Source organism: Emiliania huxleyi (assembly GCF_000372725.1).
Source record: "Emiliania huxleyi CCMP1516 chromosome Unknown EMIHUscaffold_126, whole genome shotgun sequence".
Lineage (NCBI taxonomy): Eukaryota > Haptophyta > Isochrysidales > Noelaerhabdaceae > Emiliania > Emiliania huxleyi.
Genome location: NW_005201327.1, coordinates 132963 through 156663, shown reverse-complemented (window position 1 = coordinate 156663; position 23701 = coordinate 132963). Strand labels below are relative to the sequence as shown.

The 23701-nt window shown below is 65.1% G+C and overlaps 7 protein-coding genes across 7 annotated transcripts; 3 read left to right on the top strand and 4 right to left on the bottom strand.

The window, feature by feature from the left end:
* Nucleotides 1–389: 389 nt before the first annotated feature.
* EMIHUDRAFT_454929 (hypothetical protein) lies at nucleotides 390–2571 on the top strand (the record flags this gene model as incomplete). Its single annotated transcript, XM_005789627.1, has 1 exon — nucleotides 390–2571. The coding sequence occupies exon 1, from the start codon at nucleotides 466–468 to the stop codon at nucleotides 2569–2571; it is 2106 nt and encodes a 701-aa protein (XP_005789684.1). The 5' UTR covers nucleotides 390–465.
* Nucleotides 2572–3092: 521 nt separating this feature from the next.
* On the bottom strand, nucleotides 3093–5178 carry EMIHUDRAFT_225688 (hypothetical protein; the record flags this gene model as incomplete). The annotated part of the gene is made up of 7 exons (XM_005789626.1): nucleotides 3093–3239; nucleotides 3324–3656; nucleotides 3813–4356; nucleotides 4425–4447; nucleotides 4521–4595; nucleotides 4665–4976; nucleotides 5170–5178. 7 exons carry the CDS (start codon nucleotides 5176–5178, stop codon nucleotides 3093–3095), a joined length of 1443 nt encoding a protein of 480 aa, XP_005789683.1.
* Nucleotides 5179–6168: 990 nt separating this feature from the next.
* EMIHUDRAFT_225687 (hypothetical protein) lies at nucleotides 6169–6909 on the top strand (the record flags this gene model as incomplete). The annotated part of the gene is made up of 3 exons (XM_005789625.1): nucleotides 6169–6205; nucleotides 6454–6684; nucleotides 6800–6909. The coding sequence occupies 3 exons, from the start codon at nucleotides 6169–6171 to the stop codon at nucleotides 6907–6909; spliced, it is 378 nt and encodes a 125-aa protein (XP_005789682.1).
* A 367-nt stretch (nucleotides 6910–7276) lies between these two features.
* Nucleotides 7277–7588, bottom strand: EMIHUDRAFT_70556 (hypothetical protein; the record flags this gene model as incomplete). Its single annotated transcript, XM_005789624.1, has 1 exon — nucleotides 7277–7588. One exon carries the CDS (start codon nucleotides 7586–7588, stop codon nucleotides 7277–7279), a length of 312 nt encoding a protein of 103 aa, XP_005789681.1.
* Nucleotides 7589–13762: 6174 nt separating this feature from the next.
* EMIHUDRAFT_362186 (hypothetical protein) lies at nucleotides 13763–14448 on the bottom strand. Its single transcript, XM_005789623.1, has one exon. It carries the CDS (start codon nucleotides 14407–14409, stop codon nucleotides 13846–13848), a length of 564 nt encoding a protein of 187 aa, XP_005789680.1. The 5' UTR covers nucleotides 14410–14448; the 3' UTR covers nucleotides 13763–13845.
* Nucleotides 14449–18182: 3734 nt separating this feature from the next.
* On the top strand, nucleotides 18183–19954 carry EMIHUDRAFT_467072 (hypothetical protein). The gene is made up of 3 exons (XM_005789622.1): nucleotides 18183–18361; nucleotides 18502–18894; nucleotides 19119–19954. The coding sequence occupies exons 1-3, from the start codon at nucleotides 18260–18262 to the stop codon at nucleotides 19644–19646; spliced, it is 1023 nt and encodes a 340-aa protein (XP_005789679.1). The 5' UTR covers nucleotides 18183–18259; the 3' UTR covers nucleotides 19647–19954.
* EMIHUDRAFT_362183 (hypothetical protein) lies at nucleotides 19898–21390 on the bottom strand. Its single transcript, XM_005789621.1, has 3 exons — nucleotides 21252–21390; nucleotides 20302–21227; nucleotides 19898–20224 (listed from the first exon to the last, which is right to left on the bottom strand). Exons 1-3 carry the CDS (start codon nucleotides 21365–21367, stop codon nucleotides 20160–20162), a joined length of 1107 nt encoding a protein of 368 aa, XP_005789678.1. The 5' UTR covers nucleotides 21368–21390; the 3' UTR covers nucleotides 19898–20159.
* Between the last annotated feature and the right edge of the window lie 2311 nt (nucleotides 21391–23701).

Here is a 23701-nt window from a genome sequence, read left to right as displayed (position 1 = left end):
CCCACCTGTCCCCCTGATCGTAGCCGGACCTGTGAGCCGGACCACCCCCTCTTGTTCCCTGCGTTGTTGAGCCAGGACTCAACATACTCGGGCTTTCATCCCAAACTGTCACTCCCCTTTCTCCCGGCCGAGGTGGGGCGGGGCGCGCGCGGGTGGCGGCGGGTGTGCGGGATGTCTGTGGGCCCGAGAGCGATATGCCATGTCCGCCTTGCGTTTGTTTATTAAAATGAACTCGGGGGCACGGGACGCGGCACGAACGGGGCACAAACGCCAGGCTACAAAGACGGGGAGGCACGTAGTGACGCAGGGGAACCTTGCGTTTGTTCATTACATCGAAGGCTAAGCTCATAAAAAAAACGAAGTCCAGCCGCGAATGAGCCAAGGCACAGCCTCATCTGTAGATTGCATCGACTAATCGACCTCTTCGTCGAGCCTTTCCTCCGTCAAGCCTTCGCGGCAGACCCGATGGACGCTTTCATCGAGCCTGTCTTTGGCGAGCGATCGCTCTTCGAGTTCATCGCGTGCATGCTTCCGTCGCAAGCGGACATGGCGAGGCTGACGCTCGCGCTCCGGAGCGGCTGCCCACTCGCACAGGACGAGTTGGCAGCGCTCATGAGCCGGCACTCGATGCAGCCGCTGGCGGGGAGCCAGCGGCAGATCGTCACCGACCCCGAGCTCGGCTGCAACAAGGATTGCTGGCGCACAAATCCGGATGGCTCCGCCAATTTCGACTACGAGCCGACCATCAATTACCTCTACCCGCTCCGTCGCCGCGAGTTCATGGCCGAGTCGAGGCAGCGCTACCAGGACGCGGTGGCGCGGGCGCTCGCACTCCGCATCCCCGGGCTCGACGCCGTGCCACCTTTCCTCTCGCGGATCGTGCCGCTGGGCTGCGCCATGCACCACTGCAAGAAAGTCGGCCAGGAGTGCCACGTGTACTCCATCGAGTCGGCCGATGGCCCCGTCATCTTCACCTTCGCGTACGAGATCCAGTCGACGATGAACAAGGGGTGCTGCGCGCACGACTGCATCTGCGACATGAACTGGACGGCAAACCTTGCCGTCCTCCTCCCCGGCGCTACCGAGGCGGCGGCCATCTTCGGCGTCAGCTGGCGCATCCTCTCGGGCGACTGCCTCCTCCGCCCGCCGACGGCGCTCTGCGAGGAGACGGCACGCGCATGCGGCATCGATGCTTCGATGGTGGGCGCGCTCGTGGCCGTGCTGGCCGAGATGTCGGGCTGGGGCGAGTCCGTGTACGACTTCTGCAAGGAGATCTGCGAGGAGTACCCGGCGCCGGAGAGGGTCGAGGGACAGAGCTACAACCCGTGCTACGACAAGTACACGCCCCGCGCGCTCTTCGAGGGCATGCACAATGCGTGGACGCACTACCTCAACTCCCTCGTCCGGCTGCAGCGCTTCTCCGACTTCAAGCGGCTCAACGCGATCGGCAAGGCCGAGTTCCACATGCGCCATCCGCCGCCAGAGCCGGTGCGGCGAGAGCGCGGCAACGGCGACGTCTATTACGACTACTATATGCCGTCTCGCGTCTCCATCAACGGGACCGACTCGTTGGTGGACACGAGCAGCTACAAGAAGTTTGTGGAGACCAACACGGACTGGGGCGTGACGGCCGACGACCTCGTCGCGCTCACCCGCTCCTTCGGCTCGTCCGACTTCCTCGACCCGGAGCTCCCGTCCGACTTCGGCATCGCCGGCCGAGCGGAGGACAGAGTCGAGGTCTGCGCCAAGTGCCCCGAGGACTTCATCGACAAGCAGTACGAGCTCAATCTCAACCACTTCGTCAAGCCCTGCAACAGCCGGTACTTCAAGACGTACCCGGAGGACTGCTCCGACGGCACGTGCGAGTGCCACCCCTCCATCCGGCACGACGTGGAGGAGCTGCTGCTCGCGTCCGACCGCAGCAGCCTCGCGGCGCTCGCCGTCGACCTCGACGGCTTTGGCGCCCGCCTCTCGTACGACGACCTGCTCGACGGCGCCGGCGACTCGAAGAGCATCACGCGCTGCAACGTGCGCGACAACGACCCAGAGTGGCAGCGGCGGGCGAAGATCCGCGAAGAGGCGCAGGAGGCGGCGTGGGAGGAGCGCATGAATCGCCTGCGGACCCCGCCGACCCCGGAAGAGGCGGCGGCCAGGCGGACCGAGCAACAATCATTAGAACAGTCCTGGCAGGAGGAGGCCCGCGAGATGGAGCAGCTTGCGATAGCGGGCTTGCCGGGCCCGCCGATCGACCTCTCGGTGATTTTGCAGGACGGCATCACAATCGACGTGAAGGCGCGCACTGCACGCACGCGATCCCCTCTCCGTGTGACGAGCGTCGCGTTCCCCTTACTTATCTCCCTCTCTCTGCAACAGACGCGCAAGCTATCGCCGCTGTCGGAGCTCATGAGCACCGTCTGCGAAGAGCGGGGCCTCCGCCCTTCAAAGGTCCGCTTCTTCTACAAGGGCGAGCGGCTCAAGGGCGACTGGTCGCCGCGCGCGACCCGCATGAAGGACGGCGATGAGATCGCGGTGATTGTGCTGGAGGATGCGGTGACCGACGGCGAGCAGTGAAACCGCTCTCCGGCTACGACGCGTGCGGGCGTGCGGCCACCCTTGCCGCCAGCTCACTCGTGAGTGAGCTCGTGTTGCTGGCAACTGCTGCGACCTCGTTGCTTGCGCCGTACACGTGCGTGTGTTTGGTACACAATGGTACAGTGGTAGTGGATGGATGGATGTGAACAGAACTCTATGCATTGTGGCTACTGCGAAACCTTGTGCAGCCACTGCAGCAGCGTTTGTGTTCCTCGTCCCATCTTCAGAGTGTACCAAGGAGAGACGTGAGACCGAGGCCCGAAAGACCTCGTGCAAAAGAGAGCCACGAAGAGTTCTCGCACTCACCGCTCCTCTTCAGCCGCCGCGGCGCCCGCCCGCTCGCGCCGGCGCCGCACCCGTCTCCACAAGCCCGCCGCGGGCTTCCACGCCTGCAGGAGGGGCCCGAGAGGCCGTCGGGGGGGTTAGGCTGTCAGAGACAGGCGGCGCACGCCGCGGGAGAGATGGGGAGATACGGGGAGATATGGGGAGATACGGGGAGATCAACGCACCGCGCGGAAGCGCTGGCGCTGCACCAGCATCACCCTTCGGCGGGGCGCGCTTTCTGCCGCCTCGCTCTCCGACGTATTCGCATTTGGCGCGTCCTCCTCCTCGGCCTCGGCCTCGGCCGCCGTCACCCAGTCGCTCACCTCGAGCGCGAATCGATGGACGTTGGTGCTTACTCTTGGACGAATTCGTGTCGCTTACCTCTCATTAGTGGAGCAGTCGCTCACCTCGAGCGCGAAGCTGAACATCTCTGCGACGGTGTCGCCCACCGTTGTCGCCACCGCCTCGGGCAGCGACGACAGCTTCTGCGCCGCCGTCGAGAAGGGGTCCGACGCGGCGGGCGGCAAGTCGAGCCCGCCCGCCCGGCACTCTCGCGGCGGCGGGATGGCGGACCCCCCGATGACGACGCCCCACTCGCGCAGCGCCGGGTAGACGACTTTGTGGAAGAGCCACGCCTTCGCCCGGTCCGTGCCGGAGCGGAGCAGCGTGGAGGTGCCCCAGCGGCCGCCGTCGCCTTCGACGCGCTCGCCCCACGGGAAGTCGTGGAAGACGCGGTCGAGCTCCGAGAGCGGAACGTGTCCCGCGGCGATCGAGTGCAGTAGCGCGCGGCTCTTCCTGAGAGATGGGGAGGGATGGGGAGAGATGTGGAGAGATGTGGAGAGATGGGGAGAGGTGGGGAGAGATGGGGAGATCTTCCTCCGGATCGGCCGCAGCACGAGGTAGAGCTTGTCGAAGGGGTTGTTGAGCGGCGAGCGCCTGCTCACGGCTGCAGGTGTGAAGAGGCGCTGCTCGTAGTGCTTGTCGAAGGGGTTGTTGAGCGGCGAGCGCCTGCTCACGGCTGCAGGTGTGAAGAGGCGCTGCTCGTAGAGCTTGTCGAAGGGGTTGTTGAGCGGCGAGCGCCTGCTCACGGCTGCAGGTGTGAAGAGGCGCTGCTCGTAGAGCTTGTCGAAGGGGTTGTTGAGCGGCGAGCGCCTGCTCACGGCTGCAGGTGTGAAGAGGCGCTGCTCGTAGAGCTTGTCGAAGGGGTTGTTGAGCGGCGAGCGCCTGCTCACGGCTGCAGGTGTGAAGAGGCGCTGCTCGTAGAGCTTGTCGAAGGGGTTGTTGAGCGGCGAGCGCCTGCTCACGGCTGCAGGTGTGAAGAGGCGCTGCTCGCAGAGCTTGTCGAAGGGGTTGTTGAGCGGCGAGCGCCTGCTCACGGCTGCAGGTGTGAAGAGGCGCTGCTCGTACAGCTTGTCGAAGGGGTTGTTGAGCGGCGAGCGCCTGCTCACGGCTGCAGGTGTGAAGAGGCGCTGCTCGTAGAGAAGGGGTAGATGAGCGGCGATCGCCACGAGTCCGCCAGCCCGAGCAGCACCTATGTGGGGAGATCTGGGGAGATCCGGGGGAGATGCGGGGGAGGTCACGAGTCCGCCAAGCCCGAGCAGCACCGACGAGAGGCCTCGCTCCGCGCACGGCGCGAAGCGGCAGCCGTCCGCGCGCGCGTCGAGGCCGCAATGGTCCTCCTACTCAGGGAGATCTGGGGGTATATGGGGAGATCTGGGGAGATCTGGGGAGATCTGGGGAGATCGCACCTCGGCGGTGGCCAGCTTAGCCCGGATCAGCTCCCGCGCGAGCCACGACCCGCCCGCCGCCTGGCAAAGCACCGTCTCCGCCTGCCACGGGTCGGAGCACACCATCCCCGTCCAGACGCGGAACTCCTCGTGCTGCGACGACCAGAGCAGCCGGCTCCAGCGCAGCCCGTGTGTGATCGCCTCCAGCGCCAGGTAGGCGACGCGGAACGAGGCGGTCGCGAGCAGCAGCAGCGACGCGATCAGCAGGACGTAGTACTGGCCGTTGGAGATCGAGCGCTCCTGCCGCGCGTGCTTGACGGCGGCGGTGCGAGCCTAGGAGGGGATCCCCCGGGAGTTTGTGGACTGTTGATCGAGTGTGCTTGTTAACGCGTGCTAGACGGAGGCGGTAGCGATATTCCTAGACGTCATCCCGAGCCCTAAGAATATCGGTAACGCTAATGCTAACGATAACCCTAGCCCTATCGCTGACCGTAACCGTAGTCGTCGCCTCGATAGGGTTCCAAACCGGAGGCATGCAGGGCGTCGACCACAAGCGCGTCGTTGGGAAAGGGGTACGACGTCTCGTTCAAGGACGCGGCCCAGGCAGCCGCCCAAAGCTTGGGCAAGGGAAGTGAGCCCCCCGCAGGCAGCGGCGGCGGCGGCGGCGGCGGCGGCGGCGGCGGCGGCGGCGGCGGCGGCGGCGGCGGCGGCGGTTCCGGCGGTTCCGGCGGCGGCGGCGGCGGTGCTAACGGCGACGCGCCGGCGGTGTCGGCGTCGGTCGCTTCCTTCTCGCGGACCGACACGCCGCCGTCGCCCTCGCCGCCGCTGCTGCCGCAGCCGGGCGTGCGCGGGAAGCAGTGGGTGGCGGGCGGCTCGCTTGTGGCTGTGCTCGCGCTGTCGCGGTGCGGGGCGGGCACGCTGCTGCACCTCTCCCTAGAAGCGGAACGTGCGTGCTTTGGTGCACTCCCACCAGCGCGCGAGAGGAGACGTACTCCGCCAGACTCCGCACCCCCCCCCCCCCCCCCCCGTGTTCGTGCGATGCTAGATCTCAGAGTCCACGGCGCAGTGCCGTCTTCCCGCCCCGCAGGCACCTCTCGAGGGTCGCCCCCCCGTCCACTTTGTGCGTGTGGAGAAGCTTACCTGACCTTGGTTTGCCTTAGGCATCTCTCGCTCGCCGCCGCGTTTCTGCTCGTCGGAGTGGGGTGCCTTACTGTCGAGCAGGCGTTCCGGGCGATCCAGCACAGGGTGCCCCTCGCCACCGCCGCCCCGCCCCCCCTCCCCTTCCCGGGCGATCTCTCGGATGCCCTTTCGCGTGATCTCGCGCGATCTCGCGCGATCTCGCACGCCCTCGCACGATCTCGCGCGATCTCGCGCCGCAGGTGCTCCTCACCATCGCCGCGTCGTTCGGGCTCGGCGCCGCCCTCGGCCGGCCTCCAGGGCTTGTCGAGCCCCGAGGTGCAGCCGAGATCAGCCGAGATGCTCCGAGGCTGTAGGCGCCGCCCTCGACCGCTCAGGCTTGTCGGCGATGCTCGGCGCGGATCTGTTCGAGCGGGAGAGTGGCGGTGCGACACAGCGCCGCTCCTCACAGCCAATGGAGGTGGAGTAGGCGCGCTCCTCGCCGAGCTGGAGCCGCTGCTGGGCCCGCTGCCCTAGACGCGGAAAACACGGTGATCGTGTGTCGCCAACCAGCAAGCGTCGGCGCTGATCGAGCAGTGGCTACTGTATTCGTAGCCCACGTACTGGGGAGGTGCTCTCAGTACTCTGCACGACACCGTCCTCGCGCCCCGAGGCTGGCGTACTCACTACGCAGGCCCGCTGCCCTTCCTCGGCGCGGTCTTCCTCTTCACGTCTGCTCTCTCGTGCCTCGTCTCCAACGCCGCGTGCGTCGTGCTCGTGTACGGCGTGCTCAAGGACCTGCACGACGGCGGAGGGCTCGCCGCGCTGCGCCCGGCGCAGGTGATGCTGGCGATGATGATGGGCGCGAGCGCGTCGTTTGCGACGCCAATCGGCTACCAGACCAACCTGATGGTGCTGCAGCCGGGTGTGCCTTCCGCGCCGCGCCGCGCCCGCGCCCGACGCCAGCTCTCTGCACCTCCCATTCCCTCACCTGCACCGCACGCCCCGCCCCTCGCCCACATGCCCCGCCTCCCTGCCAGGCGGCTACTCGTTTGCCGACTTTGCGCGGCTGGGGCTGCCGTTGACCCTCAGCACGGCGCTGTGCGCCGCCGCCTCCATCTACTCGCTCCCCGCGTCGTGGCTGCCGTGAGGAAGCCAGAGGGGGAGCGGGCAGGGCGCTTGCTGCGTGGCAGCCCTGTGTATCTCATTATCGTACGGTACCTCTATTGGTTTGGGCTGTCGTGTTTAACCACGTACGCGGGACTCAGGTAAAAGGAATTCAGTAATTGTTACTTCAACACACGTGCCTGCTGCCACCTCCGCCGCGGCACCGCCCGCAGCACCGCCTCGCTGCCGCCGCTGCAGCTCGACGTTCGTCGTTGGTCACTGGTGCCGCAGGCTGGCCCCGCAGGGGAGGAGGGGGGTCTTCACCCGGGGCTACTCGCGCACTCGACTCGTGCACTGCCACGAGGGCACATGGAGAGAAAATAGGGAGCCGCATTGTATTAGCAGTCACATTATTGCTGCGCCCGATACTCCCGGATCTGGCTGCGCACGAGGTTGTTTGGGATGAGCACGGTCGACTGGAGCTCCGCACCAGTGAGCGGCGAGGTCGTGTGGCCTTTGCTCAACCACCTCTCGATGGCGCGGCGCTCGTACGTCATCCCGTCCATCATCACGACCGGATCGTCCATCAGCGCGAAGGTGATCGGGCAGAGGAAGGCCTCGGGGATGTCCGAGGGTCGAGTGGATGGCGGAGCAGCCTCGTCTACCAGCTCCGTGAGGGCGGCCGCCGCGTGCTGCAGCGGTTCCACCGCCGGGGCCTCCATCTCTGCCTCCCCCGCCTCATCTGCCAGCGCGTGGGGCTCCTGTGATGGCACCGCATCGCTGCTGCCGACGACACCCTTGCTCTTCTTCTTCTTCTTCTTGCCCTTCTTGGCGCGCGCCTTCGCCTCCTCCGCCTCGATCTCCGCGAGCAGCGCCTCCCCTCGCGCCTCCGCAGCCCTCGCCGCCTCCTCCGCCACATGCGCCGCCGCATGCGCCGCCACATGCGCCTCGAAGACGCGCACGCACGCAGCGTGACCCGACTCCTTGGCGAGCTGAATCGCCGTCTCGCCGTCCTTCGAGCCGGCCAGCAACAGCCTGTGGACCACTCGCTCGTGGCCGCTAAGGGCGGCGTGCATCAGAGCGGTCCAGCCGTTGCTGCTCCGCGCGCCCACCTTCGCACCGCGTCGCAGCAGCATGTCGACAAGGAGCGGCCAGCCGCTGCTGGCCGCAGTCATCAGGAGGGTCAAGCCGCTCACGTCGCCGTCCTCGTACGTCGCGTTGACCTGACCGCCGGCGATCTCCAGCCACGTCTGCACCGTTTGGTCGTCGCCTCGGTCCGCCGCCATGGCAATCTCCTTGGGGACCGTCGTCCGCAACGCCTGTGCGCACTCATCGTGGCCCATCCTCTCGGCCAGCTTCAGCAGCGTGATGCCGTCCGTGGCGCACAGCTTCATATCTGCACCGTGCTTCAGCAGACAGCGCAGGACGCCGCGGTGGTTATTGAGCACGGCTACCGTCAGCGCGGTGTTTCCCGTGCCGTCCCGTTGGTCAGCCTCCGCGCCCGCCCGAAGCAGTGCCTCGGCAAGCCTCTCCTCGCCCCGGGTGACGGCGTCAAGCAGCGGCGTCATGCCCTTCCTGTCCTGCGGGTCGACCTCCGCCTCCCGCTTCAGCAGCAACTTGACCATGTCCTCCTGACCGTGGGCAACGGCGTGCATCAGCGCCGACATGCAGCTGCTGTCCCGCTTGTTAATCTCCGCGCCGCGGTCTAGCAGCGCCTCTGCCAGGTGCACGTTGTTGCTGCGGGCAGCGGCCGTCAGCAGCGTGCAGCCCCTCACAGCACTGCCTTGAGGGGCGGCGCTGCCAGGGCCGCACCTCTTCGAGGCGATCGCGAGGAACGCCGACGCATCGAAGGTCGCGTTGGCCCGCCCTTCTTCCCTGTCAACCCATTCGAGCACGTTTGCCATGCTTGTGGGCTCACCGCGCCCGCCCGCCGCAAGCAGGATCTCCAAGGGAACCTCGCAGTTGCCATCCTCGCCAGTGTCGGCGGCGCCCTCGGTGGCCGCCTCCTTGCTGCCACCCTCGCTGACCCCACCGCTCCCGCGCTCGCGCAAATTCGACGTCACCCTCTCGATGTGCTGGCGAAAGGCGGCGACGCACCCATCGAAGCCCTTCTCCTTGGCAAACTGCAGCGCGGTCTTGCCGTTTGCGGCGCGCGCCTTCAGGTCCGCTCCCAGCCCGAGCAGGCGGCGCACGATCGGCGGCCGATTGCTCAGGACGGCGTGCATCAGCGCGGTCATGCCGTTGCTGGCCTGCTGGTTGACCTTGGCGCCGCGTCCCAGCAGCAAGTCGACAAGCTTCTCCTGCCCGTTGGCGACAGCGTACATCAGCAGGGTGAATCCGCCAGTATCGCCCGACTCGAACGTCGCGTCGACCTGCCCGCCGGCGGCGTCCATCCACGCCAGCACCACCGCCTCGTTGCCCTCCCCTGCCGCGTCCACAATCCTGTCCGGGACCCGGTCTGGTGAGGCCGGGCCCATGTCCACGCGGCTGCACTGGCGAGCCATCTCGGCTGCCACCGCCGATGACACATCTCCGCCCGTTTCCTCAGCACCCGCCTCGGGCAGCCGCCCCGTCTCCTCGCGGAACTGTTGAAAGCGCGCCCGCACATTGGCACTGTCCTGGCCTGTCTCCTCGGCCTCCTTCATCCCTCACTCGACTTCTTCTGTGTGCTCGTCGCGCGGCCAGCTTCTGGCTCGAAGAAAAGAATTTTACCATACAAGCCCCTCTCACAGCAGACTGGCTCGGACTGGCACTACAAATGGAAAGAAAAGAATTTGTCGTCACAAGGCCGTCGAGCTGAACGACAAGGCGTGGCTCCACGAGGCGCAGGGCTACCTAAACCACCCCAAGGGCGCCATCACCCTCGCCACGCGCTGCGTCGGCGTGGGCCCTAACTCGGTGTGCATCTACCACCGCACGAGGCTACCGGGATGCGTCCCGTGCGACATCGGCGAAGCGCGAGTGCCGCGCACGCTGTCGCTCTTCGAGCACCTCAGCGGCACGCACTGGGACGGGTGCAACTACGGCGGCTGGTTGGCTCGAAGAAGAGAATCTTAATGCGAAGATAGAATTTTACAGGCAAAAATTTAGAAACACTCGCTCGCACAACAGTGTGTGTGTGTGTGTGTGTGTGTGTGTGTGTGTGTGTGTGTGTGTGTGTGTGTGTGTGTGTGTGTGTGTGTGTGTGTGTGTGTGTGTGTGTGTGTGTGTGTGTGTGTGTGTGCACAACACTGGGCACGGGACTGGCGCGCACTGGCGCTAACACAGGTACACCACGGGAGCCGCCTAAGCGACTCCTGCGAGAGTGGCGAGGCACTTAGCTCCGTGCACCCGCCCACCCCCGCCACAGGCAAGCTCATTCACAACCTGCTCTGCGATTGCCGTGTGAAGAACGACTGAGATACGCAATAAATAAATAAATAAAACGGACACCTCTACTAGGAGATGGGTAAAAAGGAACAGGTCCCCGCCCTGCTGAGATACGCAGTGTTGTGCGAAGAAAAGAATTTTAGCTGAGGGAGGATGTAGAGGATGTAGAGTGTAGAGCGCTGTAGAGCTGTAGAGATGTAGAGCGCTCTGGAGCGCTGTAGAGCTGTAGAGCTCTACATCCGCCGCGTGACGAGGCGCCTGCGTTGTAGAGCGATGTAGAGCGCGATTTTGTTGTAGAGTTTGTTGTAGAGGCTCTACAGCCAAACCGCCGGGAAGGCAGTGACTCAAAGAGGTCGAGCCGCGCTAATGGGGTTTTACCGAGCTTAGTGAAGCTCTGATGGACAGCCCTGACTATCCCTGACACACAGAGAGTCCCTCTGACGGCACACAACACCCTATAACTGCGTCATGACCAGCCTGCCATGTGTCGCCGGTGCCGCATTCGTCGCTGTGCTTCTTTAGCAGGCGGTGGACTGTCGGCTGCGAGGACGGTCGCATTTGCGCGAGGCGAGGCGAGCATTCAGACGCCTTATCTGCGCCATGACTCGCGCCAGCGCGTGCGGGAGCTCCTGGCTGAGCGTTGAGTCCAGGCGAGTTGCGCTGGCCACGATCGCTACGCCGAGCCGAGCTGACGCGCCGAGGCGCCGGCCAGTCGCAGCCGTGAGGCATGCCACAGCAGCAGAGGCATCTGCCACCCATTGGGCGGGCAGACAGAAGGCCAGGGCAGCACTGGCAAGTGCAACGCGCCTCATGTCGGAGAGCGACCGTGCCTCGTTCGCCGCTTATGATGTAGAGTTTGTTGTAGAGATTTCACGTTGTAGAGCGCCTCTACATCGCTCTACAACGCAGGCGCCTCGTCACGCGGCGGATGTAGAGCTCTACAGCTCTACAGCGCTCTACATCTCTACAGCTCTACAGTGCTCTACACTCTACATCCTCTACACCCTCCCTCAGAATTTTAGAACCGAACTCCCTCGCACAACTGTGGGCACGGGACTGGCGCGCACACTGGCGCTAACACAGCCCTCGTACACGCGCCGATCTGCGCCTCGAGACCTGCAACCTTGCCCGCCGCCACCTGGTGCATGCCAGCCTCGAGAGAAAGTGACGACTCCAAGTCGGCGATGGTGGTAGCCTTGCCGGCGATGACGGCGGCCTGCTCAGCGATCTTGGTCTTGGCCGCCTCGAAGCTCGAAGACGAAGTCCTGGCTGGTGAGGCGCGATGGGAGCTGTGAGGCGCGAGCTCTCACAGTGACGACAATCAGCTACGGCAACTCCGCTGGAAAAAGCGTGCGAGCCGCCTTGCGCGGCTCGGGCTGGCCGTCCCCGATGCTGGAATCGCTCGCCGGTGCCGGTCGTTTCTTTGACTCAACCGGCGGAGTCTTGGCGTCATTGGTGATTGAGGCGCGGGTGCCGACCCGACACAGGGCTTGACAGTCGCGACGACCGCTACGGGCGCACCGGCGTGGCGACGGGCTAGCCGTGGAGCTCGCGTGAGAGCCGGCGCCGGTGGTGTTAACGCTCGCCACCACCATATACAGGCAGCTTTGAGTCACCGGACTGGGTCATCACGCGCTGCGTTCCACCCACGAGGACCGTCCGTCAATGCGAAACTTCCCGGCCAACCAAGTGACTGTTTTTGGCCCGAAGTGACGGGAAAGTGACGGTTTTCGCGGCAAGTGGCGGATAGCGCACGACACCGCTATAATATATGAGGGGTCCCGCACCATGCGGAATCGACCCTATCCATCCAGTGCTCAAGTGCTCAAGTGAACTTGGATATCCGTCGACACGTCGTAACGCTGAAGGCGGAATTGCTTGATGTTTTTGCGTTCGCCTGCAGTGCGCTGCCCGGAGTCGCCCCGACTGTTGCTCGCCTGTGCACCATGTTGCACCTCGCCACCTCCCCGGCAGCGACCCTCTGCCCTGAAATTGCCCGCTTCTCCGAGCTGAAGGCCGCCCGCTCTGGCAGCGCCCTCGGGTCCGCTGCAGCAGTAGGGTACCTCTTGGTCGGCCCCAGCTGCCACCTCTTCGAGAAGCTCATCGCATCTATCCAGTCGCTGAGGCTAGCCTCGCCGGAGCTTCCAGCCGTGGTGGCGTACGTCGAGCCGCTCTGCTCGACTTGGCAGGCGCAGCTCGCGCGATTTCCTCTCCTGGAGCTGAGGAATGCGACCCTGTGGGCCCAAGCACTCAACATCACCGTGAGGCCCGAGAGCCGCGATGACGCGTTGCGCAGCCATATCCTCAAGGCCGCGCTGCCCTATATGCTACGCGACCGGCAGAAGGTGCTCATTCTCGACCTGGACACCATTGTGTTGCGCGACGTGCGTTGGAGTAGCCTGGCAGTCTCGCCAGAGCATAAAGTAAGCCCTTGGTGTGTGACGAGACGAGTTTTTCGCCATCGCAGCGAGCAGCAAGCCGCATGCCGCAAACAGCCGGAGGCATCGCCGTGCGCATGAAAGAATGGGCCCGACCCGACTAGGTCCAGCCCTGGGTGGCGCAGGTTGTGACATTTGGGGGATTTGGCGATTCCGCGACTTACACTGGGCCCCTGAGCCGCTACCCGTGTGCGAATTTTTGTGGCCCGGACATGATACTGATAGTAAACGGGTCAGAACCGGCCAAACACAGGCTACAGCCCCACACACGCGCCCGCCATAGCTCCTGGAGAGCATGCGCGAGTGACGCGCTGCAAGCCGCGAGAGTGGCATCAGAGGCAGGAACGACGTGCTCTTGCTGCACCTCGCAGCTGCACCAAGTGTGCTCGCAGTGTATGCCACGGCCACTGCCTGCGGCATTGCTCTCGTGCAGCTAGGCGATGCAGGTCCATCAGCAGGGCTCATCCAATGCGAGCGCACATTGTGCGTAGCCGCGGGCAGGTGGCAGTGCACGGCCGCACACCGGCTGTGGCGGCTCGTATGCCCCCGGCAGTGCTGCTAGTCATCAACTTGCGTATTAGGGCCGCAGCAGACTGCTGCTGTGGCAGCAGCAGCAGCCTGCTGCTGCCTGATTCAGTCAAGCCAGCGGTGCAGCGAGGCGTGCAGAATTCGCGTGGTTTTGTCCCTCCTGAGGCTGAGCGCATTCGTCATTCGAGCCCGTCGACCGGAGTTGGATGGTACCCCGCGTCTCACTGAGACGCGGGGTACTGGCCATGGCCGGACTACGGAGCGTGAGGTGGCGAGCGGAGCGAGCGACAAAACAACGAGAAAAACACGGATCTGACGATGTCAAACGTCAGATCTGCGCCACCCAGGGCTGGACCTAGTCACCCGTGCCGTGTCGCGTGTGCCGTGATGCGCCAGCGCGTGGCGCTGGGGGATCGTGTTGCGTGCCGACGCGAGTCACTCCTGTCACTCGACACTCGTAGTCGTACGCACGTAGTAAGCCTCACACCAATCCACGCCCGCACATGCAACTGTAAACAAAACAATGTCGTCTCGCCCGCGGCGCACCCCGACGGGCGCCACCTACGGCGCTCTACGCGGCGCTCTCTGGCGTCTGGGCTTCGCGCGCCGCTGCGGTCGGCCACAAAGAATGTGAAAACCGCACCTCAGCCCTGCGTGCGGTTCCCCTTGAGCTCCGCCACCTGGTCGAGCGCGTCGCCGAGCAGCCCCTTGGCCACGCCCAGGTCGCGCAGCTGCTCCACGCCGCCGCTCGCGCGCACCTCGGCAGCGTTGTCGGCCACGTAGCGGCGGCACTGCGCGAGGAGCCGCCCGTCGCCCGTCGTGTGCGCCGCCTCGAGCAGCGGCACGGCGCTCGCCGGCCCGACGCTCTCCTGCAGCGCCTGCGCGCAGAGCAGCTCGAGGCGCGGCACCTGGTACATCTGCGCCAGCTCCCGCAGGTCGAACGCGCGCCGCGCCTGCTCGCCCTCCTCCTCGCCGAGGTCGAGCTGGTCGGTGCAGAGGTAGCGGATGAGGGCGGTGAAGGTGGCGAGGTCCGTGTTGGGCACCGTGACCTCGTCGGCGTCGCGCTCCTTCATGCCGATGCCGAACATGGTCCGAAAGAACACGGACCGAATGCAGAGCAGGTTCTTGCTCACCTTCTCGAGGCGCTCCTCGTCATCGCCGACGATGAAGGTGACCTTGCCCTCTGGGAGAGTGGCGTCGCCCCACATCTTTCCGAGGTCTGCCGCGAGGGTCGAGGGCGGCACCACAATCGGCGCGAAGGTGGGAGGCGGAGGAGGCGCCGACACGCAGACCTGGCGGAGGGAGCGCCCCGAGCAAACCAGAAGAGCGCTGCCATCGGTGCTGATGGCGACGCCGCATGGGTTGTGGAACTGCGCCGTGCCACCCACGCCGTCGGCACTGCCCGCGGTGCCGCTGCCCGCGACCGTCGTCACCGCGCCCGTCGCCACCTCGACCCGCCGGATCTTGCGGTTGCCTTCTTCAGCAACAAACAGCGCGCTGCCGTCCGGGCTGAGGGCAAGGCCGCTTGGGTAGAAGAGCTGCGCCGCGCCGCCCATGCCGTCAGCGCTGCCCACGGTGCCGCTGCCCGCCACCGTCGTCGCAGCGCCCGTCGCCACCTCCACCCGCCGGATCTTGTGGTTGCCTTGGTCCGCAACAAACAGCGCGCTGCCACCTGGGCTGATGGCGACGCCGCATGGGTAGTAGAACTGCGCCGCGCCGCCCACGCCATCAGTGCTGCCCATGGTGCCGCTGCCCGCAAGCGCGGTCACCGCTCCAGTCGCCACCTCCACCCGCCGGATCTTGTGGCCGCCAAAGTCTGTCACAAACAGCGCGCTTCCGTCAGGGCTGATGACGACGCCGTGTGGGCCGCAGAACTGCGCCGCGCCACCCACGCCGTCCGCGCTGCCGCGAGTGCCACTGCCCGCGAGCGTGGTCACCGCGCCAGCCGCAGCCTCCACCTGTAGGATCTTGTTGCCGCCCCAGTCCGCCACAAACAGAGCGCTGCCGTCCGGGCTAATGGCGATGCCACGGAGGCCGGCGCCTTCCAGGGTTGCCACGCGGCGCACGCGGCCGGCCGCAGAGACGTGCAGCACTGAGTCACCAGTGGTGACGTACCAGGCGTCTGCGTGATCGCTCACGACGCCTTTCACGACGAGCGCTGCCAGAGGGCCGTCCTCGCCCTCGAGCGGCAGCGTGATGACCTGGCCGACGACGCGCGCGCCAAAGAGGGGCGCCTCGAAGCCATCCGCGACCGCCCCAGCCCCGTCCGAGTCGCCGTCCTCGCCGGCGGTGCGGGCGCGCTTACATACGGCGGACAACATGCTCGCGAGCGGGTTCGGGACAAGGGATTGTTGCGGTGGATCCAGGGTCATGATGAAATCTTCTTGAGCGCTGTGCGCTGTGCGCCGATGAACCTTGTGGCGTTGGTCTGACTATGGTCCTCCCTAATTACTTAGTACCCACGTGTAGTGCGCTGCGCTCTCCCCCAGGTCAAATAAACGATGGTACAACTCCCGGGAGAAAGAACGGCGGGAGGGCACAGGACATCACATCAAGATCACTGTGTCGCGCGGCCCAGCTCCCATCTGAGTCTCTCACCAGTCACGCCCATGCAGTGTCTGGTGTGGCGGCAGTGGTCGGCCACCGTGAGTCTGCCACCGTGAGTCTGTCGCGGCGGCCGAGCTGCTGCCGCTCTCTTTGCGCTGCTCGCTCTGGATGAACTTTGCCTGGTGTATACACCCGCCGGCGGGGTGAGGGGCGGAGTTTTTTTTGGGGGGGGGGGGGTTGGATGGTGCGGCAGGGCGAGGAGGACGTCACAGTCATGTCTGGAGTGGGCCTTGGGGTGTGGGGTGGGGTGGGGTGGTGGGAAGGGGAGGAGAGGCAAGTGTTGCAAGCGCGAACCGCGGCAAAGTGCGCAACGTTGCGTCGGTACACCCGCCCGTCGACCCTCATGATCCCACTCCACGGCTCCGGCTCCGGCGCCGCGGGCCCCTCAGCAGCGGCCGGGCTCTCGGCAGCGGCGGCGCTCTCGGGCGCAGGTCTGCCCACACCTCCCCATATCTCGGGCGCACGTCTGGCGCCCCCACCGTTGACCACCGCTTGCGGGTCGTGAGGGTGGGGCGACGGCTGCTGCTGCTGCGGCGGGAGCTGCTGTGGCGACTGCGGCGGCTGTGGCGACGGCTGCTGCTGTGGCGACGGCCGCTGCTGTGGCGACGGCTGCTGCCGCGGAGGCTGCCGTGGAGGCGAGGGCCGGGGCGGCGAGTCTCGGGGCGGCGAATCGGTGAGGTCGACCGTGGTCACCCATCTCGTGGGCTGTCGTGGTGCGGCCGCAGTCTCGCGGGCAGCCTCGTGCGCCTGCTGCACCGCCCGCCGCGCGCTGTCGAAGCGCGAGTCTGCCGCTGATTCAAAGGGCCGCTTCATCCCGTGCTGCTGCTGCTGCTGCTGCTGCTGCTGCTGCTGCTGCTGCTGCTGCTGCTGCTGCTGCTGCTGCTGCTGAAAAACCGCGCGTAGCGACGCCTTGTCGATCGAGATGAGCGCGCTTGAAGCTCGCCCACCTACTGCCCCTGAGAGTTGGTCACGAGTGGGATCAGCTCCCCCCCTTGGGATCGAAGCCGCCACAACCTCACACCCAACATCACAGGTGGGATCAGAGAGAGACTCCACACCGGACACCGCCCGGGCACAGACCCCCTACCCGTCGGATCGCACAGGGCCCCCTCGGAGCAGCCCACAAACAATCACGCATCAGATTGAGTGCCCGAGTCAGGCAGACAGCACAGACAAGGAGAGGAGAGATAGAGAGAGGAGAGAGAGAGAGAGGAGAGAGGAGAGAGGAGAGGGTGAGGGTTTGTGCACACGTGAGGAGTGGCGAGTGGGGAGGGTGTCTCTCTCGAGGTTCTCGAGGTGGATATCCTTTGGCCGCGTTGGGTAGCGAGGATTGGTGTAACCCGAGCCACGGAGGCGTGTTTTCTGACGGCCGACCGTCAGTGCACGGAGTTGCCCCTTCTCCGACTGCCCCGGCTAGTTCCCGAGGTCGCGCGGGAGTGACCCCTGCGTCCCCCGAGACCTAGCGCGGGTGGGTTGGAGGGGGCTCGCCCCGTTCCTCCCCAAGCCTCCCCATCGGGCCGCGTGAGCGGCCACGCCTCGCAGATTCGTTTTTCGCGCCTGGGTCAGGCGCGCGGGGCATCCCCCGGGTCGTTCGACCAGCGATCCGAAGAGTGGCCGCTATGCGAAGGAAAGAGTGGGGCCCTCGGGGTACGCCTCCGTCCGGCCCCCTCCGAGGGGGGAAGGGAATTGTGGGGTCCCCACGGGCGCCTCAGTTCGGCCCTCCCGAGGGGGGGGAGGGGAGCAAGGGGGTGGGGGGATCGGGGCGGTGGGGAGGGGTCTCGGTTTCATGGGTCTAATGCTTGCCTTTCGGGGAGGGGCCTCGGGAAAGGCGAGCGCAGTGGCGCGCGCCCTACGTAGGAGGCACTTGTTTCCGACGCTGTCTCCGTTGTTCGGCTTGAGCAGGATGGAGTGCGTGGAGTCGGGCGGCATGTTGGAATACTTGTCAGACGTGATGTTGTGGTTCGTGTTGCCTGTGGACTCGGCCTTTCCTTTGGCGGGGTCCTCCATGATGATGCAGGTGATGTCCAGCTGGTTGTCGGCCTTGCCGCACAACTCAGCATCCATGTCCTCCAACCGTATCGAGCGGATGGAGTTGTCGCGCACGAGGTTGCGCGACTCGCAGACGGCCGAGGTGCCGTTCATGACGACCGAGGTGTCGTCGAGAATCTCACGCGAAGGTGCCATGTCCCATGTGAACGGGAGCAGAATGTAGAGTTCGATCCTTAAGGAATACAATGTAGGACCAGGAAGACGCTGGGGGAACCAGGATGAAGGAAGACGTCTGATCAGAGCTCAGACGCCGTTCACACCGTCTCCCCAACTATCACACTCTCCCTGACAAGTGTGGGGAGGCAAGGCACTGTGAATCGCCTTAGAGACAGGAGCGATTCGGCGCCGCTGCCGCTGCCGCGAAGCCTCACAAGGGATAACATCGAAGGCTAAGCTGCAGCAATGACGAAAGAGTCGGCGGAGACCGATGCCTTCGTAGAGAAGCAGACGCTCGCGTCTCAGATCATGCGCGCCTCGGAGGGCGAGCCGCCGGTCCTCGCCAAGGCGCCCTTCACACAGATGACGGCGGGAGAGCCGAGGCGGTGCCACCGAGAGCACTGTGTGCCACACGTGCCACACACCCAGCACGCCTCGCGGGGTCGGGCCAGCGGCGCTCTCGCCACGCGCACGTCCGATCGCCGCAGGTGGCCAACACGCTCAAGCCGCTCGCGAAGCCGATCGGCTTCATCGCACGGCTGCTGATTGACTACATCGGCCCCTTCTACCTGAAGCTGGGCAACCTCGGGTTCGAGCTGTACCAGAGGCTGCCCAAGGAGGCGATCCAGACCCTCGCCGGCCTCGCGCTCACCTTTTGTGGCGGCGGATACACCGCCTCCATCTCAGCGGTCAAGGCGTTCCAGGTCTGCGGCTGGGACAGGACAGAGGCGGCGCTGATCGACATCGGCAAGGACGTGCAGGCGGTGTGGGCGGCGAACGTGAGCGACAGCAAGAAGCACGACGACGCGGCGCACCTCGAGAAGGGCGACATCGACTCGAACGAGCTCCTCTCGCGCAAGCTAGCTGTCTCTGCGCAGGCCGTCACACACACACACACACACACACACACACACACACACACACACACACACACACACACACACACCGCTCACACACACACTCACTGGGCCTTGCACTTTCAATGCCGTGGGGCTCCTGTCGTCTAGACGTGGAGACGCGAGGGGCTAGCCTGGCCCTTGCCCCACCACCTCGTGCGTGTGGAGAAGTGTACCGTACCGCACCTTACCCTTACCTCTCTGCGCAGGCCGTCAAGGACCCGGAAAAGCTGTCGGCGGCGCTCGGCGGGCTGATGACGTCGTGGATCGCGGTGCAAGGCATGCTGCGCATCGAGTTCGCAAAGACGATCGCCCTCGGCATCTCCATCTCGGGCATGATCGCGCCGCTCGCGCAAAAGGTCGCCGTGCCCTTCCTGGTGCACACGCTGCCAAAGGAGTACCACAACTGGATACAGTTCGTCATCAAGAACGCCTCGCGCTCGATCGGCTGCTTCATCGCGTGGAAGCTGCAGGAGGTTGTGTCGGCGGCGCACTTGGCGATGGTGGGCGGGCTCATGTTTGCGCGCGGGCTGATGGCGTGGGTGCGCAACAAGGGGTACACCTCGATCCCGGATGAGGCCGACACCAAGCTGGACGAGGTGGTGGGCTACTCGATCGCGGGGCTGGGCTTCTACTCGCAGCTCAAGTACGGCTTCTCGCTGCCCTTCCCGCTCAACTGGATCTTCTTCCCGCTCGACATCGTCGAGTGGTACATCCGCTGGACCTTGACCTCGTAGCGCAGTGGAGGAGGCTGCTGGTCGCTTTGCGCCCCTCTGGAGCGCGAGGCTTGGCGCGGAGCCTAGGGCGGAGCCGCACCGCGCCAGCGGCCCGTGTCGTAGGTCGCGAGACGAGACCCACCTTTGTATGATCAGGAGAGAGGAGAGAGGGAAGAGGCATTTGTCCGTGTCTCAGCGTGTGCTCGAACGTGCGACACGAGTGTGATGAGTTCATGAGATAGCGGGGCGAGGGAGAGAGGCCTGTCCGTGTCCGCTTCACCTCATCATCTTGTAGACCCCAGCCACGTCATATTGTCCCCATGGTTTTCACGGCCGCGGAAAAGCACTGACTCCGCGACTACACTGCTGCTGGACCTGGACGTGGAGCATGGACGCTGGAGCTACTGGGTATGCACGGTTCCCTCCTGGATGCCCGTTTTCGACTCACACAGACTGTCACTCTCTCAGCTGCTAAGCTGGGTCCTATAGCTCTACGGCGCTTGCCACTGCAAGCTCGGGGGTGCGGCCGCGCGTTCACCTTTCTGTGCCAGCTTCCGGGCGACGCGGCAGGATGGGCTCGGCGGTGTAGAGCACCGTGCCTAAGCGAGGGAGCGCGGCGTGAGAGAGAGGGGGGGGATGAGGCGTGTTGACGAATGAGCCGGGGAGCTGCGTGCGCCGTTGTCGGAGTGATAGCGCAGCGTGGTGGCGCCGGCTCCGACGCTGAACGACGCGAAGCCGCCAATCGCGCCATAGTGCCGCTCTCGGTCCATTCGAAAGTGCGGCGGGCCCGGGTTGAGGGGCGAGGCGAGGTGGCGCGGGTGGTAGCAGCACTCCCGACCCGCGCCGGAGAGGACAAACGCCATCCCGTGCTGCTCGTAGTGCGCCGAACAGTGGTCGTGCCCCGCGATGAACCCCGCGGCGCCATGCCTCCGCAGCAGCGGCAGCACGTCCCTCAGCAGCGCGGGCGTCGGGCCGTGCTGGCAGGGCGAGAAGACGGGGTAGTGACCGCTGACCCACAGGTAGTCGGCCGTCGAGGACGCGAGTGTGGCGTCGAGCCACGCGAGCTGATCCGGGCCGAGCCGCTGCGCCGGGTGAGGCGCGTACTGCTCGGCCACGACGCCCGGCTCCCCCTCCTCCTGAGGCATCCCCGCCAGCACCACCGTGTCGATGTAGACGATCTGGACGGTCGCGCCCGACGGCGCGCGCTCGGTGAACGTGTACCACAAGTGTGGATATCGCCAGCGCGCCGTCCCGCGCCGCTGGGCTGCGTAGGCCAGCTGCGCCGAGACGTTGCCGCAGTGGTCGTGGTTGCCTGCGATGGCGTACCAAGGGACCTGCAGCGCCGGCTGGCTGAAGGCCGCCTCGAAGGTCGAGGCAAAGCGGCGCGACTCCACGTCGGTGACGCCACACTCATAAAAGTTGTCTCCGACAGCCATCACGAAAGCGGGCGTGACGCCCATCCAGCTGGCAACTGTCGCCATGCCGTCGCCGTTGGCTAGCTGGGAGCGCGTCGTGGGCATGGACCGGCTCCCACCTCCCCAGTCGCCCATCGCAAAGAAGAGGAGTGGGCTATCTTTTTTCGCGCGGTTGTGCACCGACGGTGATTGCGCCGCGACTGCCGTGGGCGGCGGCCGGCAGAGGAGGAGGAGGACGCACCCCGTGGCGAGGAGGAGACTCAGCGCACTCAGCGCCGCAGCCGCACCGCGGCGCTCGTGTCGCAGCAGGCTGATGTCGGTAAGCATACTTGTAGCAGTCCAGCCCGGGGGGCCAGCAACTGGCTGGTGGAACGCGCGAAAGGCCGCGGCATCAGGAAGTGCCGGAGATTCAGGATCCCACGAATACTTGATTTTGCAGGTTGGTCGGATTTTTCCGTGCCTCGACATTCCTAACGCCTCGCCGCTCCACAATGCCTTTCTCCGTTGCCTCCAGCCGCGCGGCGCCATTCGTCCTCGATCCAGTGCCGGCCTGTGACAAGCTTGGCAGCTCGCGGATCGACGATCGCCACGAGCTCTGAGGGAGGGAGGGTGTAGAGGATGTAGAGTGTAGAGCGCTGTAGAGCTGTAGAGATGTAGAGCGCTCTGGAGCGCTGTAGAGCTGTAGAGCTCTACATTCGGCGCGGGACAGAGCGATGCAGATGTAGAGCGATGTAGAGCGCGATTTTGCTGTAGTGGTGTAGAGTTTGTTGTAGAGGCTCTAGGTTAGAGCAGGCTTGCTCCACCTCTAGCAATCTCTCCGGCCGGCGAGGCACGGACGAGACCGTGTGTGAGGTCTAGTGAGGTGTCTATGGACGCCCTCCTCACAGGCTAGCTGCCTACTGCTAGCCCTATCTCTGATTTAGGACACGCGCCTCTGCTCGCATACACTCATACAATAGTTCAGAACTATTGTATGAGTGTATGCGACCAGAGGGGCGTGTGCTAAATCTAGGCCGCACGTCGTGGCACTATGAAGACGGAGGTAGACGTGCGACCGCAGCGCGCCCACCACAGTCTCGGTGGTGCGCGCGTGTTAGCGAGAAAGTTGCGGGGAGAGCCATGCCCGACTTTTCGAAGGCGAGCCCCACGCCACGGATGCCAGCCGGTATGTCGACAAAACTGGTCCCATACCAGGTGTGTATTCTTTTTGCTTGGGGCGGACAGCATGCCGGGGTAGGTAGGGTAGGTCTGGGCGCTCCCGTCGGGTTTTCCCCTCTCTTCACGCCGGAATTTTCACAGCAAAAAAAGAAATTTTCGGCGAAAATCACGACGTCAACCCTCCCCAAGTGGGTGATCTGGTGCTTGTAGGGCTTGATAGTGGCCTGCCATGTCACAGGAAGGACTGTGATTGCAGGAGAGTACCACCAGCCATCACTTTAGTTGGAATAGCACCCCACCTTCACCGATACCGTGATTTCTTTTTTAGTTTCCCATAAGTAGGGTAGGTAGGTAGGTAGGTAGGTAGGTAGGGGCACAGCAGGGGCCGGTCAGGTTTTTCCAGAATTCAGCATTCTGTCCGCCCCAAGCAAAAAGAATACGCACCTGCCCATACCTGCAGAGTGCCGAGTCCGGCGCGCGTGCTTTCGCGTTGCCGCCCAGCCGCGTCGGCCTCCGCCTCCGCCTCTTCGACCCAACACGTATATGTCGTCGCCCGCGCCGTCGCCCGCGCCCGCGCCCGCGCCTCAGCTTGCGCCTGCGGGTTGGACAGCGGACGAGCTGGTTCGTGTGGACCCGGGCGGGAGCGACAATAGCATCTGCCTGTGGTGCAGCCTGCCCTTTCGGCCCGACGATGTTAGGATTGTGCGCCGTTTCGTTCCCAAGCTCTCAACTTGGACGAGTGCCAACACTTGGTACAGGCAGACTGACGGCAGGGGAGACGCGCTTGCTATTGAGGGGGCGTATCACCCGCAGTGTGCGTTCCAGTATGCAGGCTCGGCATGCTCGGCGAAGTGCCGGACATGCGGCGATGCCTCGAAGGGCCGCCTGCTGGTCACGAAGATGGCGATGCCGGCTAGCGAGCTCGATGGGCGGTTGAAGGACTATGGCACCAGTGACAACCCATCGGCCCCTCGCTGCGTGGAGGCAAAGGTGATCAAGCGCAGCCGGGCAGAAGGCGATGCAGGCAAGTACAGCGACAAGCAGTCACCACGGATCGGGAGGATGTTCACGTGCTTCGACTGCGCCTCGAAATTCATGAATTCATATGCCGAGATGCTGAGAGACCTGCTCGGGCCAGCTCAACAAAAGGCTGACGTGGCGTGGGAGCCGCGCTACGCGCTGAGCATTTTCTCCCGCGCCGCGGGGATGAGCGAACACGGCAAGCCCACGCTTCCCCCGGCCGGGCCGGACAAAGAGGCCTTCCTTGCCTGCTTCCGGCTGGGAGGCGATCACGTGAGAGCAGTCGCGGCCCACACGGCGCTGCAAAGCCGCATCGCGGGGGCCGGCACTGCTGGGGCTGCTGCTGGTGCTGCGGCGGCCGTCGCTGGCGCAAGAGAAGAAGCGGCGTGATTTTCTTTTCAAAACCGAAGCACAGCACGCCACGACCCTCGCCGCCGCGAGCAATCTCGCCCGCGCCAGCGTTCAACACTCCACCTCCTGCGG

Coding starts and splice junctions, on each gene's coding strand:
- EMIHUDRAFT_362186 (XM_005789623.1), bottom strand. CDS start 14,409: ATGTGGGGCGACGCCACTCTCCCAGAGGGCAAGGTCACCTTCATCGTC.
- EMIHUDRAFT_467072 (XM_005789622.1), top strand. CDS start 18,260: ATGACGAAAGAGTCGGCGGAGACCGATGCCTTCGTAGAGAAGCAGACG. Junction 18,362..18,501: donor AGCCGCCGGTCCTCGCCAAG/GCGCCCTTCACA, acceptor CGATCGCCGCAG/GTGGCCAACACGCTCAAGCC. Junction 18,895..19,118: donor TAGCTGTCTCTGCGCAGGCC/GTCACACACACA, acceptor CTCTCTGCGCAG/GCCGTCAAGGACCCGGAAAA.
- EMIHUDRAFT_362183 (XM_005789621.1), bottom strand. CDS start 21,367: ATGCTTACCGACATCAGCCTGCTGCGACACGAGCGCCGCGGTGCGGCT. Junction 21,228..21,251: donor CTCCTCCTCTGCCGGCCGCC/GCCCACGGCAGT, acceptor CGCGGCGCAATC/ACCGTCGGTGCACAACCGCG. Junction 20,225..20,301: donor GCGCTATCACTCCGACAACG/GCGCACGCAGCT, acceptor TCCCTCGCTTAG/GCACGGTGCTCTACACCGCC.